The sequence below is a fragment of the Rissa tridactyla genome, chromosome 3 (assembly GCF_028500815.1).
Source record: "Rissa tridactyla isolate bRisTri1 chromosome 3, bRisTri1.patW.cur.20221130, whole genome shotgun sequence".
In the NCBI taxonomy this organism is placed as follows: domain Eukaryota; kingdom Metazoa; phylum Chordata; class Aves; order Charadriiformes; family Laridae; genus Rissa; species Rissa tridactyla.
In genome coordinates, this window is record NC_071468.1 from 14,988,407 (window position 1) to 15,004,433 (window position 16,027).

Genomic DNA, 16,027 nt, shown 5'->3' on the forward strand with positions numbered 1-16,027 from the left:
TCTGATGCAAAGCCTGACCATTGCTGGTGACTTCACCTGGTATCAATAAGGGTCAGTGCTTCTGATGGACCAGGATCTCAGCATGGTTTTCCTGAGGTCATGCACCCTGTGGCTGGCAGGCAGAGCCTGGAAGAGCACATCCGAGTCCACCGTGGCATGTTGCTCTCCCTCTTCCTTCCTAACATCTTCAGCCTGGTGTGGAAGGTTTTGGCCAGGGGGCCTCAGTGGAAACCAGTGACATCTGTGGCCTTCAGGTCAGGTGCTCAATTCATCTCCTAACTTTGCTTTCTGAGGAGCACAGAAGTGCAACATTGCACTGGCCATTACTGATGACTTTTTGCCCTAGAAGCTTGAAGCCGTTCATTTTTTCCAATGAGGGGAAAAAAATGCCCCTGTTTTCATTTGATACAATAATGAAAAGGGAAGATTTTTATGCCAATGCCTAAGAGAAAAAGAAGGTATCTGAAAAAGAAAAATCTGGCACTCTCAGCTGCTATTTTCTTTTAACCCTTCTTCTTGCCATCCAGTAAAACCAAGACAACATGACAATCCCAGTTTCTTTCCACATCTTCTGTCACCTCTGAGCTCTAGAGGGTGTGGGATGCTAGTTTGGGAAAGAAACCCACCACCCAAGACACATTAGCAACTCTATAGGTGAATGACTGTGTTTAGGTCCTGCAGAGCGTACACACCACTAGTAAACAAAACACCTTCCTGCTCCTTGGATGGAGGTGTTACTTGTGTCCCTCAGAGATAAAGGGAAGGCTTTTTAGGCCATGAAACCCAAGGCTGATGGAGAAGGTTCACCCCATGGCTGTGCCTCCCACCTTGAGAGCCCCTAATCTCAGCTCTAACATCCAGTGGGATACGTTCAGCCTGTCTCAGGTACAGTGAGGGTTCATACACTGCAAGAGCATGGAGGTGGCAGGAGCCTTCATCGCAGTGCTGATGCTTGCGCTTGATGCTGCTCCTGCCTCACCTTGCTGTCTCTCTGGCTGGTCTCATCCTCTCGAGGTTTCCCATATTGTCAACCAGAGATTTTTGATCTCAGGGAAGGCCTGACCCAACCTTTCTCTTGAATGTTTCCAAGTGTGAGGTAGCTCACAGGGTGGGGAAGAGCCATTCCTCTCACTTTTCATCACAATCCGCCCACGGATTTTGTACCATGGGAGAGCTCTGTTCCACTAGGCTGCTTGTTCCCTCATTTCAGGCTAGAAAATCATTTGCAATCTACTCTGCTGACTCGCAATGCCTATGCGATATCACCCTAGCGAATACATATTCTATTGAATAGCAAGTACCCCTCATATGGGCAATAATATGCCCTATCTCTCTCCATGGTAGGCATTTCAGCTCAGACTCCGGGAATGCTTCAGGAGATGCATTCATCAACTGGTTGAACAGTTCAGCCTATGGAGACGATATATTTACCCCCTTTTCTTGAATGCAGAATACTGTTTGCACAATAATCTTTCATCTTGCACAGCCAGCCTCGATGGAGAGGTGTTTCTGTGGCAGCTTTGCATTTGATGCTGGATGGCATCAAATCTAAGGTATAGCATATGAAGCAAAGAAATAATATCTCCTGGAGTGAAAAAGCTGTATGTATTGTTTAATCAGCACCAGCCTCACGTGGAGAGTTTGTTTCTTGGGGTAGGGACATGGATCAGCTCCCTCAAACCTTTGGGATCCCAGAACCAGTATCAAATTTCTTCAAGGTGCTGCAACAAAGACCCTTCCCATGGTGGTTTAGGGAAGGAGGGCTAGGGAAGGAGGGCAAGGGAAGGAGCTTGGATTTAAGTCTTGCAGTACTTCACCCTTAGCGTGCGAATAGGCTTCCCGAGGAGCAGGTTTCTGCCTGCCAAGAAGTGCCAGCGGTGTGTGAGCAGTGCGAGCCAGGAGCTCAGGCCAGAGAGCCTCTAGATGTCACTGCCATGCAGCAGAAATGGACCTCAGAGCCACAGTGGGCTGGGGACACCCGGCCCAGGCACAGCTGGCAGCAGAGCTGACAGCACAGCTGGCAGCAGGCATCCAGGGTTACCGTCTTACTGAAGGCAACAGCGAAAGCCGAGCATTCCCGGCCTTGCAGGCATCCCTCCGGGCCGCACACGGGCATACCAGTCCCTTACCGCTGCACCCTTGCGCGAGAGATGCCTGTGATTCTGCGGCCCATGGTGAGAGCATTAGCTGTGGTGTGGCACGGTTGGTCCCTGCTTCAAGAACTGCATTGAATTAGGAAAAAAAAAAATAAAAATCATTAGTGCACGCCATAAAGTTCATGGGCCAGTGGGCTGCTCACAGCCAGGGTCAGACCCAGCTTTCTCCCCTTCAGCCATGCATGAGGTTATGTAAAAATGTGCCTTTTTTTTTTTTTCTCCTTACTTTAAAAACATTTTAGTTACTCTCTATAAATCACAGCAGTTTCTCTGTGAGAGATCCAAGGCACAGCCAAAGGCAAAGAAGGAGGTTCAGTTATTCCCAAACTGGCCATGGACACTCCCAGTCTCCCTTATCACAAGGGCAGGATGGGTTTCGATGAGGCATGGTCACCAAAACCACAGCCTCCAAGGCTTCTGGGAAAGCCTTAATCCAGGCTGCAGGCTCTGGGAACATCTGCAAGATCAGGCCCTGTAGGCAAAACATGTAAGAGCTTCCTCCTACATCCATCCTGAGATGACTTGGGCACGGCCCCTGCCAGGCAGACGCCAGACATGGGGCCTCTGGAGAAGGGCAGTTAACAGCAGGGCTTCAAGATCTACATCCAGGGATTACACTTGCAGGGTCAGCTGTCACCACTTCTGCTCCAAAGTCCTTCTGATGCTAATGGTTGTGTCAGATCCTACCTAATTGCATCGGCTTTATCCCATCTTGAACGCTAGGGAGTTCAGCATCACTAATCTCATCTGATTCAGCTTCTGCTTCTTCACATTGCCTGCTTCTTACCCTCTTGAGGGTTTTAGCATCGTGAAGATTTAAAAATAAAGCATTTGTGTGAGGTCCTTCTCTTCAATTTCTAATAGCAGATCCTCTTAGGGCTTTTCAGACTTGTGTCCCTGAGGACTAGAAACTGATTTTCATCAAAAAAATTAGAGATGGTATTATCATAATTGCATGAATCTCAGAGCTTCCACAAATGCCAGAAACCTCATGGGGATTGCACTAACATTTCAGAGCTGGCAAACACAGATGAAGGTGCACAGAAGATTTTAACAGGGGCACCATCCCCATAAAGTTGGCCTTCACAGCTTAATCATGCAAAAATGAGATGTAGAAGTTTTCCCTTTTTATCTAACACCCCACTGATCAGAGCTGCCTTTGTTTTTAATGTTGGTCCCTGTGTTTGTGAAACGTATTACACTTCTTGTTGCTTTTGGAAATAATACTCACTGCTGTATTGTGGCCAAATCATTGTTTTTCTCCCTATTGACCCGATTTTTTTTCAGGCTATCAAACACCCTTGACTTTGCTTGTGGGATGGTTAATCAACAAGTCTGTCACAATGATGGATTCCTCCAGAATTGTTGCTTAATTAGCTTGGTTGGAAGTATAAATCAAGTGGAATACCAATTCTTCCAACGCTACAGACAGGCAGCCACGCTCAGCTTGACAGCGGTGAGTTATTACTTTCTGCCCCAGTGCAGGATCTGCACGCAGGCGCCAGCCCGCAAACCCGAAGGGGCCGTAGGTTCGTCCCTGAGACCGCTGGCGCGCACAGACCACACACACCAGCGTGAAGGGTTGGCGTGATGGAGGTGGGCTCCAGTCGGCAGCGTTTGCAGCAGAGACAAGCAGCAGGGGCTCTGCACATGGGCACACACGCACCTCTTGCGTGAGGAGGGCCAGCATCCCTGGCATCTGTCCATGGGGAGACAACTTTATGTATCAGTGAAGTTTCTGCTGCTAGCTTTTTAATGAAGAAGAAACATTCTAGCCTGTGGCCAGACTAAGTTATTAGAGACAAGGATCTTTGTCTCACAACAAGCAGAATCGCCTTCTGCAGAAAGGCAGTTACCCATCGTAACAAAAGGAAAAGTAATACATTGTCTGCAAATGAAGATTTTTTTAAGACTGATCTTAATGCACTGATCTTAACAGCTTGGTATTTTTATAGGTGGGACTTTCATACGACAAGAATGCATTTAAACCTGTTGACTTGAACTCAATTTCACAATTTTACCATGCATGACTTCTGTGTAGGTACAGCCAGCTTGTTCCCAGCAGGTCTGAGCCAGCTTAAGCATCCCTGAACTGTGTGGTGGACATCATACAGAAGCACTTCCAGATTTCTACTTACCCTTTTTGAATTCCCAGCCTAAACTAAACAAGCATACTTCTCTGAAACGGATCTGCTAATACACCTTTTTAGCAAAGCATACTTATTTTTCCATGGCCACCTTTTTTATTTATCTTCTCCCTTTGCCAGCTTTGGGTTTTATTTCCAGAGAATTTAATTAATGACTAATGATTTCAGGCGGGATGTGTAAGTCACACCTTGGAGAAGGAATTGGTTTGTTCAAAAATGACTGAAAAATATCAGAATAGTCTAATTTTACTGATTTCCCTTTCCCCACTTTTTTCATGAAAGGGTGGGTTCAGTGGCCCCGCTTGCACAAGACCTACCAACGTGAGTAATGCTCTCCAAGCTGCAGAATGAGACGCTGCTGCAGACTGACCCCGTGATAACAGACACGGGTCCCTTCTTTACCTTGTGACGTAGTTGTTGCTCCAGTGTGTAACGTCTCACTGCCAAAAGAGTAAATCTGTCTCTAGCATGTGGACGCCTCGATGGAAACTTGTGTGGAAGGTCTGGGTGAGGCATGGTGTGAATCATATTGCCATGGCAACCCTGAATTGCTTTCATCCATCGACATTTGCATCCTTCTTTTTGGCATTTTCACAAATAGAGTCTTCAGAGATTACTTTTTTTTCCAATAGTTGAGTAGAACAGATCACTAGCTTTGCTTTTATCACCATGATAAAAAAGTGTGAAAGCGGAGTTTGTGTGAGGGCTATAGAAAGCTTACAGTTATTTAGCGGCTTTAAGTTAAACTTTTGAGCTGAAATTATGTCTGAAGAAGCCCTATATTTTTAAAGATATCAGGACAGAGAAAGAGAATGCAGTTCAGATAAATTTGTCTCTTCCCAGACAGTCCTGATATAGATGCTGGGAATCAGAAAAAAACACTGAACAATCTGTTCTACGACTCTAATATGCCTCTTCATTGCCACTGCAAAAACAACGGAATCCCTACAACTGAAAAACTCAAATATGCATGTAATTTTTTTTTTTAATTTTTATTAATAAAAAGTAAAAAAAAAATCACAAAACTCCTGTTGTTCTTTATGAATTATGATTAATTTCTTCGACCTTTTTCTGGCATTTAGAAATGGCACACAAGCAAGTTAAGAAACAACTCAAATAAAACTGCGTCTTAATTGTTTCTGTTATCTAAGCGATAGATACTCCTTCCACACAAAAGGCCTGATTTGGTTCTTGCTTGCAATGAAGTTAATGGAACTGTCCTGACTTCTGTGTATTAACCAGGAGAACCCGCCATATAATTTACAGGAAGATGAGAGGAGACTATAGTCGGCACTTCCAGCTTGCCCCGACCATTAAGTCCTACCGGCTTGCCCATGGATGTCTCTCATGATCTCCTCTTCTCTCCAAACCAACTCCAGTTTGCCTGAAAAGGACTCTCCATCCAGACATCTGAGTACCATCAAGCGTAAGCAAATGTCCGTAGGAAACCTGGCTTCACCCCTTCACAGTGTTCAGTTTTTCCAGAGCCCCATGGCTCTTGAAAATGGTCCTTGTATGGGATGTGTCATGCTGGGGAGTAGAAAAAGCCACCTAGAACAGAGGTAAAGAGATTCACCCAAAACACAGAGAGCTCGGGGTCAGTCTTTAGAAGTCACTAATGAGAATATTTTTTTTCAACAGATTTTTTTCCAACATATGCCAAGCGTATTTTCTCACATCACTCATGGTTTGTTAGGCTCTAGTTTAAAGAGTTTCAGTCCTCTGCGGGGCCCGTGCTGCGACTGCCCAGTCTCTGGTGGCAAGTGGCTGCTGAATTGCTCAAGTGAACTGCTTAAGAACACCCTACAGGCAGAATTTCATTCAAAACCGGTAAGTGAAAATTATGATTAATGATATATTTGCAGAAGTTATGATCAGTTTATGAATGATTCATGAAAGGAAAAATTAATACTAAATAGACTATGAATATCATTTGCAAACAATAATTTAAGCAACTTCATCCCCCAAAGCGAGGTCGTTCGAGTCTCATATTTACCTAATGATACTCTGTGGTGCAAGGGGCAGGTGCTATGTTTGTGAATAACCTGTTGCTACACACCAACACACCAAAATACAGCTTAGCTGTGACAAAGGGAAGCTGCACTGTCCAAAGCCCTCTGAATGCAAAGGGCAGACTTTCAAACAAAAAAAATATGTCCAGACAGCGCTCAGAGAGGTGAAGGCATCACAGTGCGGAATGGTGAAGCCCAGCTCCTGCCTCAGGAGGACACACCGGCTGCAATTAGCAGCCAAGAAGGAGGAGCAGCTGGACATGAATGTTGTCCTGGAGCCAAGGGTGAAAAACACAGACCTGTCCCTGCTTTGGGTTTGAACCTACCATGCTTTCTCCCTGGGGGAGTGTAATTTACACCCCGATTATAGGTTTCCCCTTTCAACTTCTCACCAAACCTGGCATTGAATGTCACCTGCCTTCAGAACAGAGATACTGTTCATGTATTATTTATTATTGAAATTCCTGTCTATGCTCATCTGGATGCAGTCCCTGGATTTCAATGAAGGTTCTAGTTTTGTGGGTTTTTTTCACTCCATTTTTAAACTATGTTGATAAGGAAAGTGTGTGACTTTGTCCAAGGGTCCTCCGTGAGTTCCTGGGGTCAACCGCAACAGAATGGCAGGAGACTGCTGGCTCTCCACTGCACCTTTTCTCTAAGGATTGGGTTTCTTCCCGGTTTTCTCCTCAGTGCCAACTGTCTGGGACCAGCATTAATGCTTTACCCGTTGCAACTGGTGCAAAGCTGCATCCCAGTGGGTTAGTAGAAACACAATGGCTGAGATGGTTTATGGATGTATAAACAGGACAAGTTTTGTAGGAAAAAGCAGAGTTCTTCACTAGATCAAGTATTAAAGTTGGAAAGTCCAGTTAAACTTCAGGGATAAAAAGCCCCTCTCCAGATCTGACACGGAGGGAGCAAACACCAAATGAAACATAAGGTAGGGACTGTTGTTCAAAGGTAAACCAAATTATGTAATTCAGTTAAAAATGTGAAATCAGACTGACCAAGAAATCTAAGTGACTTCCTATCCCCACCCTCTGCTTGGCTTTATATCTGCTGCAGCTATGTGAGATATGCAGGAGTAATTGCATCCCTTGGGAGAAGACAAAAAAGACAAGTTCTACTAGTTGATCTATTCAAAATGCGTTACCTCAGGTGGGAATAGAGGGCAAGCAGCTAACTGAGCCATTGGTGGGATGAGCAACTGATAAGGCCATCAGCAATTCCTCAGAAAAAAATTGCCCAAAGCCCAGCTCCCTTTGCAGCCCCTCGCAAGCCCCGCTCACACCGCAGCTCTCACCTTTCTCTTTCTCTCAAAACCTACCATAACCCCAGGGTAAGGTTTCTGTAAGGCCCTCACTCATATTCTCTGTGACCACCCACCCCTTTTTTTTCAGTATGCGTAGTACAAAGGAGACTTCTTACCAGCCACACTGAGCTTCGACACCTCTTTAGGTGTACATGACAAGAGTCAGCCACTGGAAAATGAAGAAAAGGTGCATTTAGATAGTGATGTTACACTAAGTCTTCAGACACGTGTCGTGGTACCTTCAGCCTGTGACCCAGTGACTATGGTCCTTTTATCCTGCACAGGATAGTTTAGGGGGTTTGGAACTACCCTTTTCACTTATTACAATTCAGACTTACAAACACTTCCCATATGTTGCTTTCCGTGATAAATTATTGCAGCAGCTGCAGCAGGAGCAATTGCTGGGAAAGGATGGCACCTGCATGATTGAGAGTGGAAGGGATGGCAGGCTCTGGGAATGTGGTTATCCTACCGACTACCCTGTACAACAGGTTCAGGGCCTCTGCTTGGAGCCACTGAACTAACCACAAGGTGAAAAACAGGAGCCATCAAGATTGTAGAAGTTTTTTTTTAAAAAAATCTTTTTAAACACTGTGCTGTCAAATAACAGTCCCTAGACTGATAAAATGCAGCACTCAGGCATATCACTATGGAGCACAGCAGGATTTTTGCTTCAGACTAGCTGATAAAAAGCTTGACGTATCCCCATTCAGCTAGCTATCCTTCAGGCTGTGCTTTTAAGACAAACAGCAGCAGCAAGCATTTGTCTGCTATTTCTTTCTTATAACCAAGATGTTTCACAATTTGGAATTAACAGATGAGGCAGTAAGAAATAAGAGCAAGGATTTTTTTTTGGTCACTTCCTCGAAGTCACTTGGAGCAATGGCAGGCTGGCATGGGGGAGGGAAGCCTCTGTACTTTACACATAGATGGCCACCACAGAGCTGTGCTCACCCCAGCAAGGCTGCGTGACTGGGGCCAGGGAATCCCAAGGAAATATCTCCCACTCATTACACACATCCAGCCAGGCAAAAACCTCACTGCTGTAGGTGCCAGAGGCAAAACCCCTAGCAACATCCATCACACATCATCTTTAACTTCACCCTTCTGCTAACATACTCAGTGGTGCCACTTTGGACCTGGAGAGAAGAGAAGGAAAGAGCATCCTCACCTCTATTGCTGTCATCAAAATTTGTGATCTGCCTCCTGCCAAGTTTTGAAACGCATCTAGGGGGAGAACAAAGAAAATTGTGTTTCATGAGGAGGAAGCAAGAATGCAACGCAGACATAAGGCTGTGTCAGCTGAGGAGCTGAGCTGTGATCCCTGTGCTGGGATGCTCTGCCTGGCTCAGGTGTTCACACACACTGTCCTGCCCAGCCACATCTCATTTCTGTGCTGGGTACCCCTTCAGCCCCATCCCTTGGATCACAGACTGGGAAGGCATCCCAACCGCAGGGCCAGAATTTGGCAAAAGTGTAGGAACAGGGAGTGCTCAATGTGACTGCTTTCATCTGCTCTCATAATTTGTTTCAATAACAGCTCCCGCCTGAAGAATGACAGGAGAACGGTGAACTAATGAAACACATCTTCCCACAGGGAAACTTTCTGTTGGTCCTTTTCCATCCTCCCTGGCAGCGAGCGATCACAGTACGCCCTAAAGAAAGTGATTCTCTTGAAGTCATTAGTATGCCTTGCAAGCTTTTCCCAGGGAATATAAATGCAGATGCTGCTGTTATTCAGCTAGAGTTTGAAATTAGCATTGCTGAAAGTTTTCTGACAGAACACTTTGCCATCAGAAAATTTAAATCCTTTCAAATATTGATATTCTATGTGCACATTTATATTGCAGTTTGTCTAGGAGAAATGTTCAAACCCAAGTGTTTGGATAAAGTCAAAACACAGTATTTTGAGTTCTTTTTATTTATTTTGAAGTTACTTTTCTCCTAGAAATGTGCTGTTATAAAGAGTAATAAAAAGTTGAAACAAATTTAAGTCTGTTTGTCCTTGAATGACACATTTCTCCAGGAGCCTGTTTCCCACCCTGAATGGAAAAGGCATTGTAAGATCAGAAATGTTTTGAAACCTGCGCAGCTTCAGACAAAAGTTCAAGGCTGAGGGGAGAGCGCAAGAACAGGGAACAAGGATCCGTTGCTCCTCTGCCCCTTAGGAGGCAACCAGAGCACCCTGCATCCACCGCAGAGTGCAGCGCGGGACGGTGACTGCGAGGGGCGGAACAAGAGGAGAGCAGGCAGGCAGGCTAAGTCGACTGCAAAGAAAACATGCTCTCCACTAGGCCTGTAGCCAAAGCCCGAAGGAATAAAGCAACCCAAACGGACGTGACGGAGAGACATGCAGCTGTCCAGGCGACAGTCTGGAGGAGGACAGCAAAGACAGTACCTGTGTGCGCTGCAACCAGGTAAATGATCTGCTCAGCCTGGTGGCTGAGCTTAAGAAAGAAGTGGAAAGACCGAGGACCACTTGGGAGTGTGAAAAGGAGATTGATTGGTGGAGCCACACCCTGCCATCCTTAGGGAAAAAGCAGCAGGAGGAGGCTCCACAGGAGGTAAAGGATCCCCTGACCTCTTGTCACCAGGCAGAAGGAGGGGAACTAGGAAAGGACAGGGGGGAATGGAAGCAGGTATCTGCTCAGGGCAGCAGGAGAGCCCCCTCCAGACCCCCCATGCCCCCCCAGGTGCCCGTACAGAACAGATATGAGCCTCTGGAGATAGATGATGAGGGAACTAAGGATGCTGATAAAGCCCCATCCAGGGAGTTGTCAAAGCAGCCATCTCCACGCATTAAGACCGCTTCTGTGAAGAGCAGGAGGAGGGCAATAGTCGTAGGGGGTTCCATTCTGAGGGGAACTGAGGGTCCCATATGCAGGCCAGACCCTTCCCACAGGGAGGTCTGCTGCCTCCCTGGGGCCCGTGTTAAGGATGATTCTACTTGTATGATCTGGAGCAGAGAAGAGGCAGGGAGGAAAACTAACACGATGAAGCACACCCAGCCTATAGTGCTCTGACGAAAGGCATAGATCAAGGAAATCCCCATGTTGCACCCCCTTGACAAGGTTGTATTTGCAGGGCTGGGCTTGTGCCCAGCAATCTTTCTAGGAACAAACAGCAGCGTTGAAGTTACCTCCTCTGGGCAGAGGTAAGTGCCCCTTTACTGCTTCATTAACTCCAGTTAAATAGAGCTTGCAAAGAAGCTGCTGCATTTGGTTTGGGTCTCATCTCTGGCTATCTTAAAAGGATGAGTAATGATTTAATGGGACAGATTTTATCTTCCCTGCTGCATTCACATCATCATAAAGGTGGACTGCCTTTTATTCCCACTTGGCACCCTTATCTTCTCCTGTAAAAATCTTATTCACAATGATTTGAAAAGTTTGAGAAATGTATTCCGCATTAAACCCTCTGTAAAGTGATAACTGAAAGACTTGAGAGCATTTTAAGATACTCATTACAGACAGCAATGAAACTTTTAGAGATTCCTTTCCACATGGATGTAAAGGAACTGTCTTTACGCTGGCACTTAAAATGTAAGAGGATCTTTTCTAAGATGAAAAAAAAATGCCATGGTACTAATTTCAGCATAAGAACTTTCACCTACAGCAAGTGACATGTATAGTCACAAAAAATGGGTGCTTACAAGTTGTCTGTTTTTTAATGAAAACATTAAAATCAGGACACGCTCTGACTTCTGAGCTCTTCTGCTGTACTCCCTTGAAATGGCATTTTAAGGCAGTGTCATCCGGGCGGATCCACTGACCACTGTTGACCCATAAAACATCAGTGGTAAAAACACATGGGCAAGAAATGAACACTCATTTCCATGTGCTGTTGAAACCCAGCTCGTTCCAAAGATGAACTAAATTGCTGTAAAAATGTTCTAACACACGGGTCACAACTGCTGGGTTTGTTTAACTACCAGTTTTTACAGTCAAAATACTTATAATAGTAAAAATTATGCTTTTGTAAAACAGAATTCCAGAATTACAGACACTCCCTCCTCACAACTGCCAGACAATAGCTGGACACAACAGAGGCCATGAATTTGTTTATCCACTGAGAAGGATCTCAGACCTTCTCCTTACCAAAAAAAACTTAGAGAACTTCACTGAAGTTGGTGGGAACACCTCTTCAGTAAAATAAATTAGAAAAAAAAGCATCAGACTTCTCCAAATTTTAAGCAAAAGAGAAAGCCTTCTACTTGAGATGAGTTGCCTCTCTCATCCTCACTGGCCGTGAATGCATGCTGTCTCTCCTTGGTGGTACCGGCAACGCTCCACACCACCCTGGAGGAAGCTCTGCTGTGGACCAGGCTGCTCAAGCTTGTGTGGAAGGGCACCAGGACAAGGACACATCTTGTTTTTAGAAAATGAGTCAGGGCAAAGGGACTCTAAGGGCCAGCCTACAGAGGCCAGGCTAAATTCATACAGCAAAATAGGATTGGCAGCTGAAGAAGTTCTGGATATATGTTACCATCGCTCCTTAGCAGGGAAAAACACAGGGGAGCATGTTGCCACTGCAGCTCTGGTCTGCAGGAAACAGGGCGCCATCCTTCCTTGTGGCCCCTTTCAGCGAGGACATCACTGCATTCCTTGCTTTCTCCCAGCATTAAACCACTCTCTACCCGCCAATTGCTCCTATGTACAGGAGGCAAATCTGGCTTCTGGCACACAGGCTGCCCAAAGGGATACCTGGACCATGCCTGGACTTTGGGCAGTTTTGTTATTTCCGAGCTATGCTGTCAGACAAGCATTATCATCTCCAGCAGCACGTCCCTTGCCTCCTGCCACCGCCCTCAGTCTGGCTTTGCAAGCTCCCCTGCTGCCACGTCCCTGCCTGACCCCAAGCCCTGGTGCCGAGACTCACAGGTCATGATTTCAAGACGCAGCATGCAGTACACGAAGTCAGCAAAGCCAATTCTTCTGGCAGCGTCACCATACCGCATGGTCATCAGACGCAGGAGCTGCTCGTCGGTGGCCAGACCTGCAGAGGGAAGAGGAACGACAGCACCGTGGGACGATGGACGGGCTCCGACAGCCTTGTGCACCCTGCAAAGAAGCTGGGGCTCTCCCTCATCCCCCCACCCTGTCATGACAGGTGTCTGCATCCCTGGGCAGCAGCTTGCCTATCCTCAGTTTTGTGCATAAGAGTCAGGGTAGGGTGATGGAGAATCAAAGTCCTGCTAGCCACTTACTCGAATTGTGGCTTAGGCCAGCACACAGGAAACATTGAGCTGAATAATCAAGTGTTATCTTGCTTTTCCTTTTTAGCTTTTATTTTCTATAAGAAAGAGTGATTTTCTTTGGCTCATAACTGTTAAAGTCTGAGCACAGCATTCACAATACCACTGTCGCTTTCTGCTAAACAGGGAGATATCGGACACTCATGCTATTATGCAGTATAGCATGCCTGGGATTCTTAATTTTTACATTTTCTCTTCTATTAGAAAATGGTGAAGGATGCATTTCTTTTTTATTAGCCGATTATTCAGTATTTGTGTCACAGTCTGTTTGGGTGGAAATTGGTATTCAATTGAATGAACAAAAATTGCCTTTTAGAATGATTCTTTTATTAGTTAAATAAAACTACCCTAAATGCGCTGGCTATGTAAGAGAAATTATTTAAATATATTTTGCACTAAAAGCTGATTTGCTAAACAAAAGAGAAATTTTCTGCAGAGAGCTGGACTGATATCTTTGGTTTAATGCATTCTCTGAGACTTCAGAAAAGCCTCATTTGCTCACTCCTAGTTTTTAGTGGCTCAGCTGGAAGAGAAGTAGCTCTCATGCTTTTTCAATCAGCTCTAAACTTTTCAGTTTTAAATTAACTCATCATGGAGATAAATCAGTTGAATAAGCAGAAAAGAAGGAAATGGTTTCTCTACACTTGTGTAGGGGGAGATACAGCTGATGGAGGTGGGTTAGTATGTCAACAAACTCTGGTTGCATGAGTCCAGTTGGAGAAGGTCTCCAGCCGGAAGCAGACAGAATGCCAAATATTTAAATAATGGAAATACATTTGGGCTTAAGATATGTTTCAAATTGAGATAAACCTGACTTCAGAATTATTTTTTTTCTAGGAGGAAAAAACCTAATTAATGGAATTTTGCCTTTGGTTCTTTTAAACCACTGCCAAGAAACACTGTAGTAGTGAGCAATGAATCCTACCTAACTTTTAACCTTTTGAAAGTAGTGTGAATTCAATCAAGTTCTCTCCAGAGAGCATTCCAACAAGCACTGCAGTGCTGCTTACGAGATGCTATAACCGTGACTTACACTAGTAAAACACCAACAATTTGGCATGGTCAGTGGGATATATCTGCTCTGAAATCTGCTCACCTGGAAATGTCTCTCTATTAATCTTATCAACAAGACTGGAGTGTCAGTCCCCTCTGTTCCCAAGATATTTCAATTACCTGCTGTTACTTGTTTGTAAGGTTACTCCCCACACATTTTGCCTGCTGAATTGTTCATTCTGGTTGTAGTTAAGCTTTAAAATACATACTTTATGTTTCCCTATTTTTTTAAATTATTTTGATTCATTTAATATTGACAGGGAGGTGTGTGTAAAGACGCCAGGCCAACGCTCCTGCTTTTCAGAGCATCACTGCTGTTAATGCAGCTAGCCTGCTTTACTCTGGCAGAAAATTTGGCCCATCATTATTACGCTTTGAAGCACATAGGACAACAGTGAAAATTAAGCGCACACACCTGAGTGTTTTGCACTGAACATTTCAGGGAACAGCTGGCTAGGAGCCATATTTAGATACATTAGTGCCATTCCAAAAGCTAGCACCAACCTCCCAAAAGCTTTCTGGGCCTGTCCACCCCTTCCTGCTTAAAAACCAGGATGGGAATCATCCTAATGCAAAGCCAGATTCAAATGCAGCTCTCTGGCTCACTAGAAGGCAAGAATGAGCCTATAATTGTCTTTTCTCCCCCCACCCAGAACAGCTTATAGACTAACTTATATTGGATTTGCCATTTAATAGTGCCTTTTTACCCCTTCAAATAGCTGCACTGCTTTGGCTGCCAGGATTTCTCAATGTACAATTTCCCTCCCAATTTTACACTTTAGCGCCTTTCTTTTATAGAATGGACCTGGCAGCTTCTCCTTTGACATTTGGCACATTAGTGCTATGCTCCTCCAGCAGATGCTAACATTCTGCCCACCTCTCAGCAACAAAAGAATTACACAGACATCCCCTGAGCTGATGGCTTCCACAGATAGCACCTCTGCAGCAGGTTTCTCCTGGGGACAACACCACTCCAAGCTCCAGGGAGCTTCCCTACTGTAATGACCGTAAGAGGATTGCTGTCTTAGAGCTGTATTTCATGCACAAAGTCTCCAGAGAGATGATCCAGCTAAAATGCTTCACTCACGTGAAGGGTTCCGTGCACTCACTGCAAGTTTCAGCATTCGTGTAGCCAACAGAGGTCAGTGCAAACTAAATAAATGCCTGTCACTGTGGCTTTCCCTTGTAGACTTAGTCACTGTCCTGCAGAGAAACTGCAGGATTCGGGTAAGTGCAAGCATCAACTGCTCCTTGCTCCTGGAATGTTTTGTCCATGGACAAAACTACTGGATATTTTGTCCACGACCTAGAGAGACCATGGATAAATCAGGCTGCAGGCTCTGGCCGGTGCTGTGCTTCTCTGCATCTTTCTGCTGGCTCCCAAGTTGCAGTGCAAAGGGTTTCTCCCTGAAATGAGCTTTCTGTCTCAATGCCCTAAACCAATGCAGACTCCGAGCAGAGCTGTGATCTAACTGGCACCTCTGGGAAATCCAAACCGCTTTCTCCCTGAAGCTCTTTTTTCTTTCCTCTCTCTTTGTCATCTGTTCCTTCACTGCCACAGGGACAATAAAGGGAGCTGCTCAGCACCTGTAGACGTACCTGCTGTCTGTATCGCTTTCTTCAGTTCAGACACATCAAGAAATCCAGAATGATTTCTGTCTTCCTTGCTGAAGATATCCTGAAAAACAGCGTAAAGGCAAATTTCAAGCCCATATCAATATCCCCCAAATTTACTACTACATCCAATTATGTAGGATGCTTTCTCTCAATAAACAGGCTGCAAAGAAGTGAGATGGGGTGACCATGACAAGGGAGACCCATTTCCAGAAGGCTCAGTCACTACATTACAGCATAAGAAATCCCACAGTTTTGGGTGGGTGGAAGCCTTTTTGCTCACTCTCCCTGGTTTATGTGTGCAGGCAGCAATGGGAATACTCACACCTCCACTGACAAAAAAACACGTAAAATAAGCCAGGAGTCCCTGAGTCCCAGAATGCTGTGGGGTCATCTTTCCCAAAACACTGTTGAAACCCCACAAGCCAGCCCTGAGGTGCTGTCAGTGAGAAGAGCACCATTTCTAGATGGGAAACTGG

General features: G+C 45.2%; 1 protein-coding gene across 1 annotated transcript in view; it reads right to left on the minus strand.

The window, feature by feature from the left end:
- Positions 1 to 7,769: 7,769 nt before the first annotated feature.
- Positions 7,770 to 16,027, minus strand: part of LOC128907473 (calpain-13-like) — a 51,349-nt gene continuing 43,091 nt past the window's right edge. Inside the window, exons 18-21 of the mRNA XM_054196387.1 lie at positions 15,534 to 15,612; positions 12,506 to 12,622; positions 8,799 to 8,854; positions 7,770 to 7,796 (exon numbers count right to left, since the gene is read on the minus strand). Of these exons, the coding sequence (XP_054052362.1) occupies positions 7,770 to 7,796; positions 8,799 to 8,854; positions 12,506 to 12,622; positions 15,534 to 15,612 (279 nt within the window). The remainder of the gene's footprint in view (positions 7,797 to 8,798; positions 8,855 to 12,505; positions 12,623 to 15,533; positions 15,613 to 16,027) is intronic.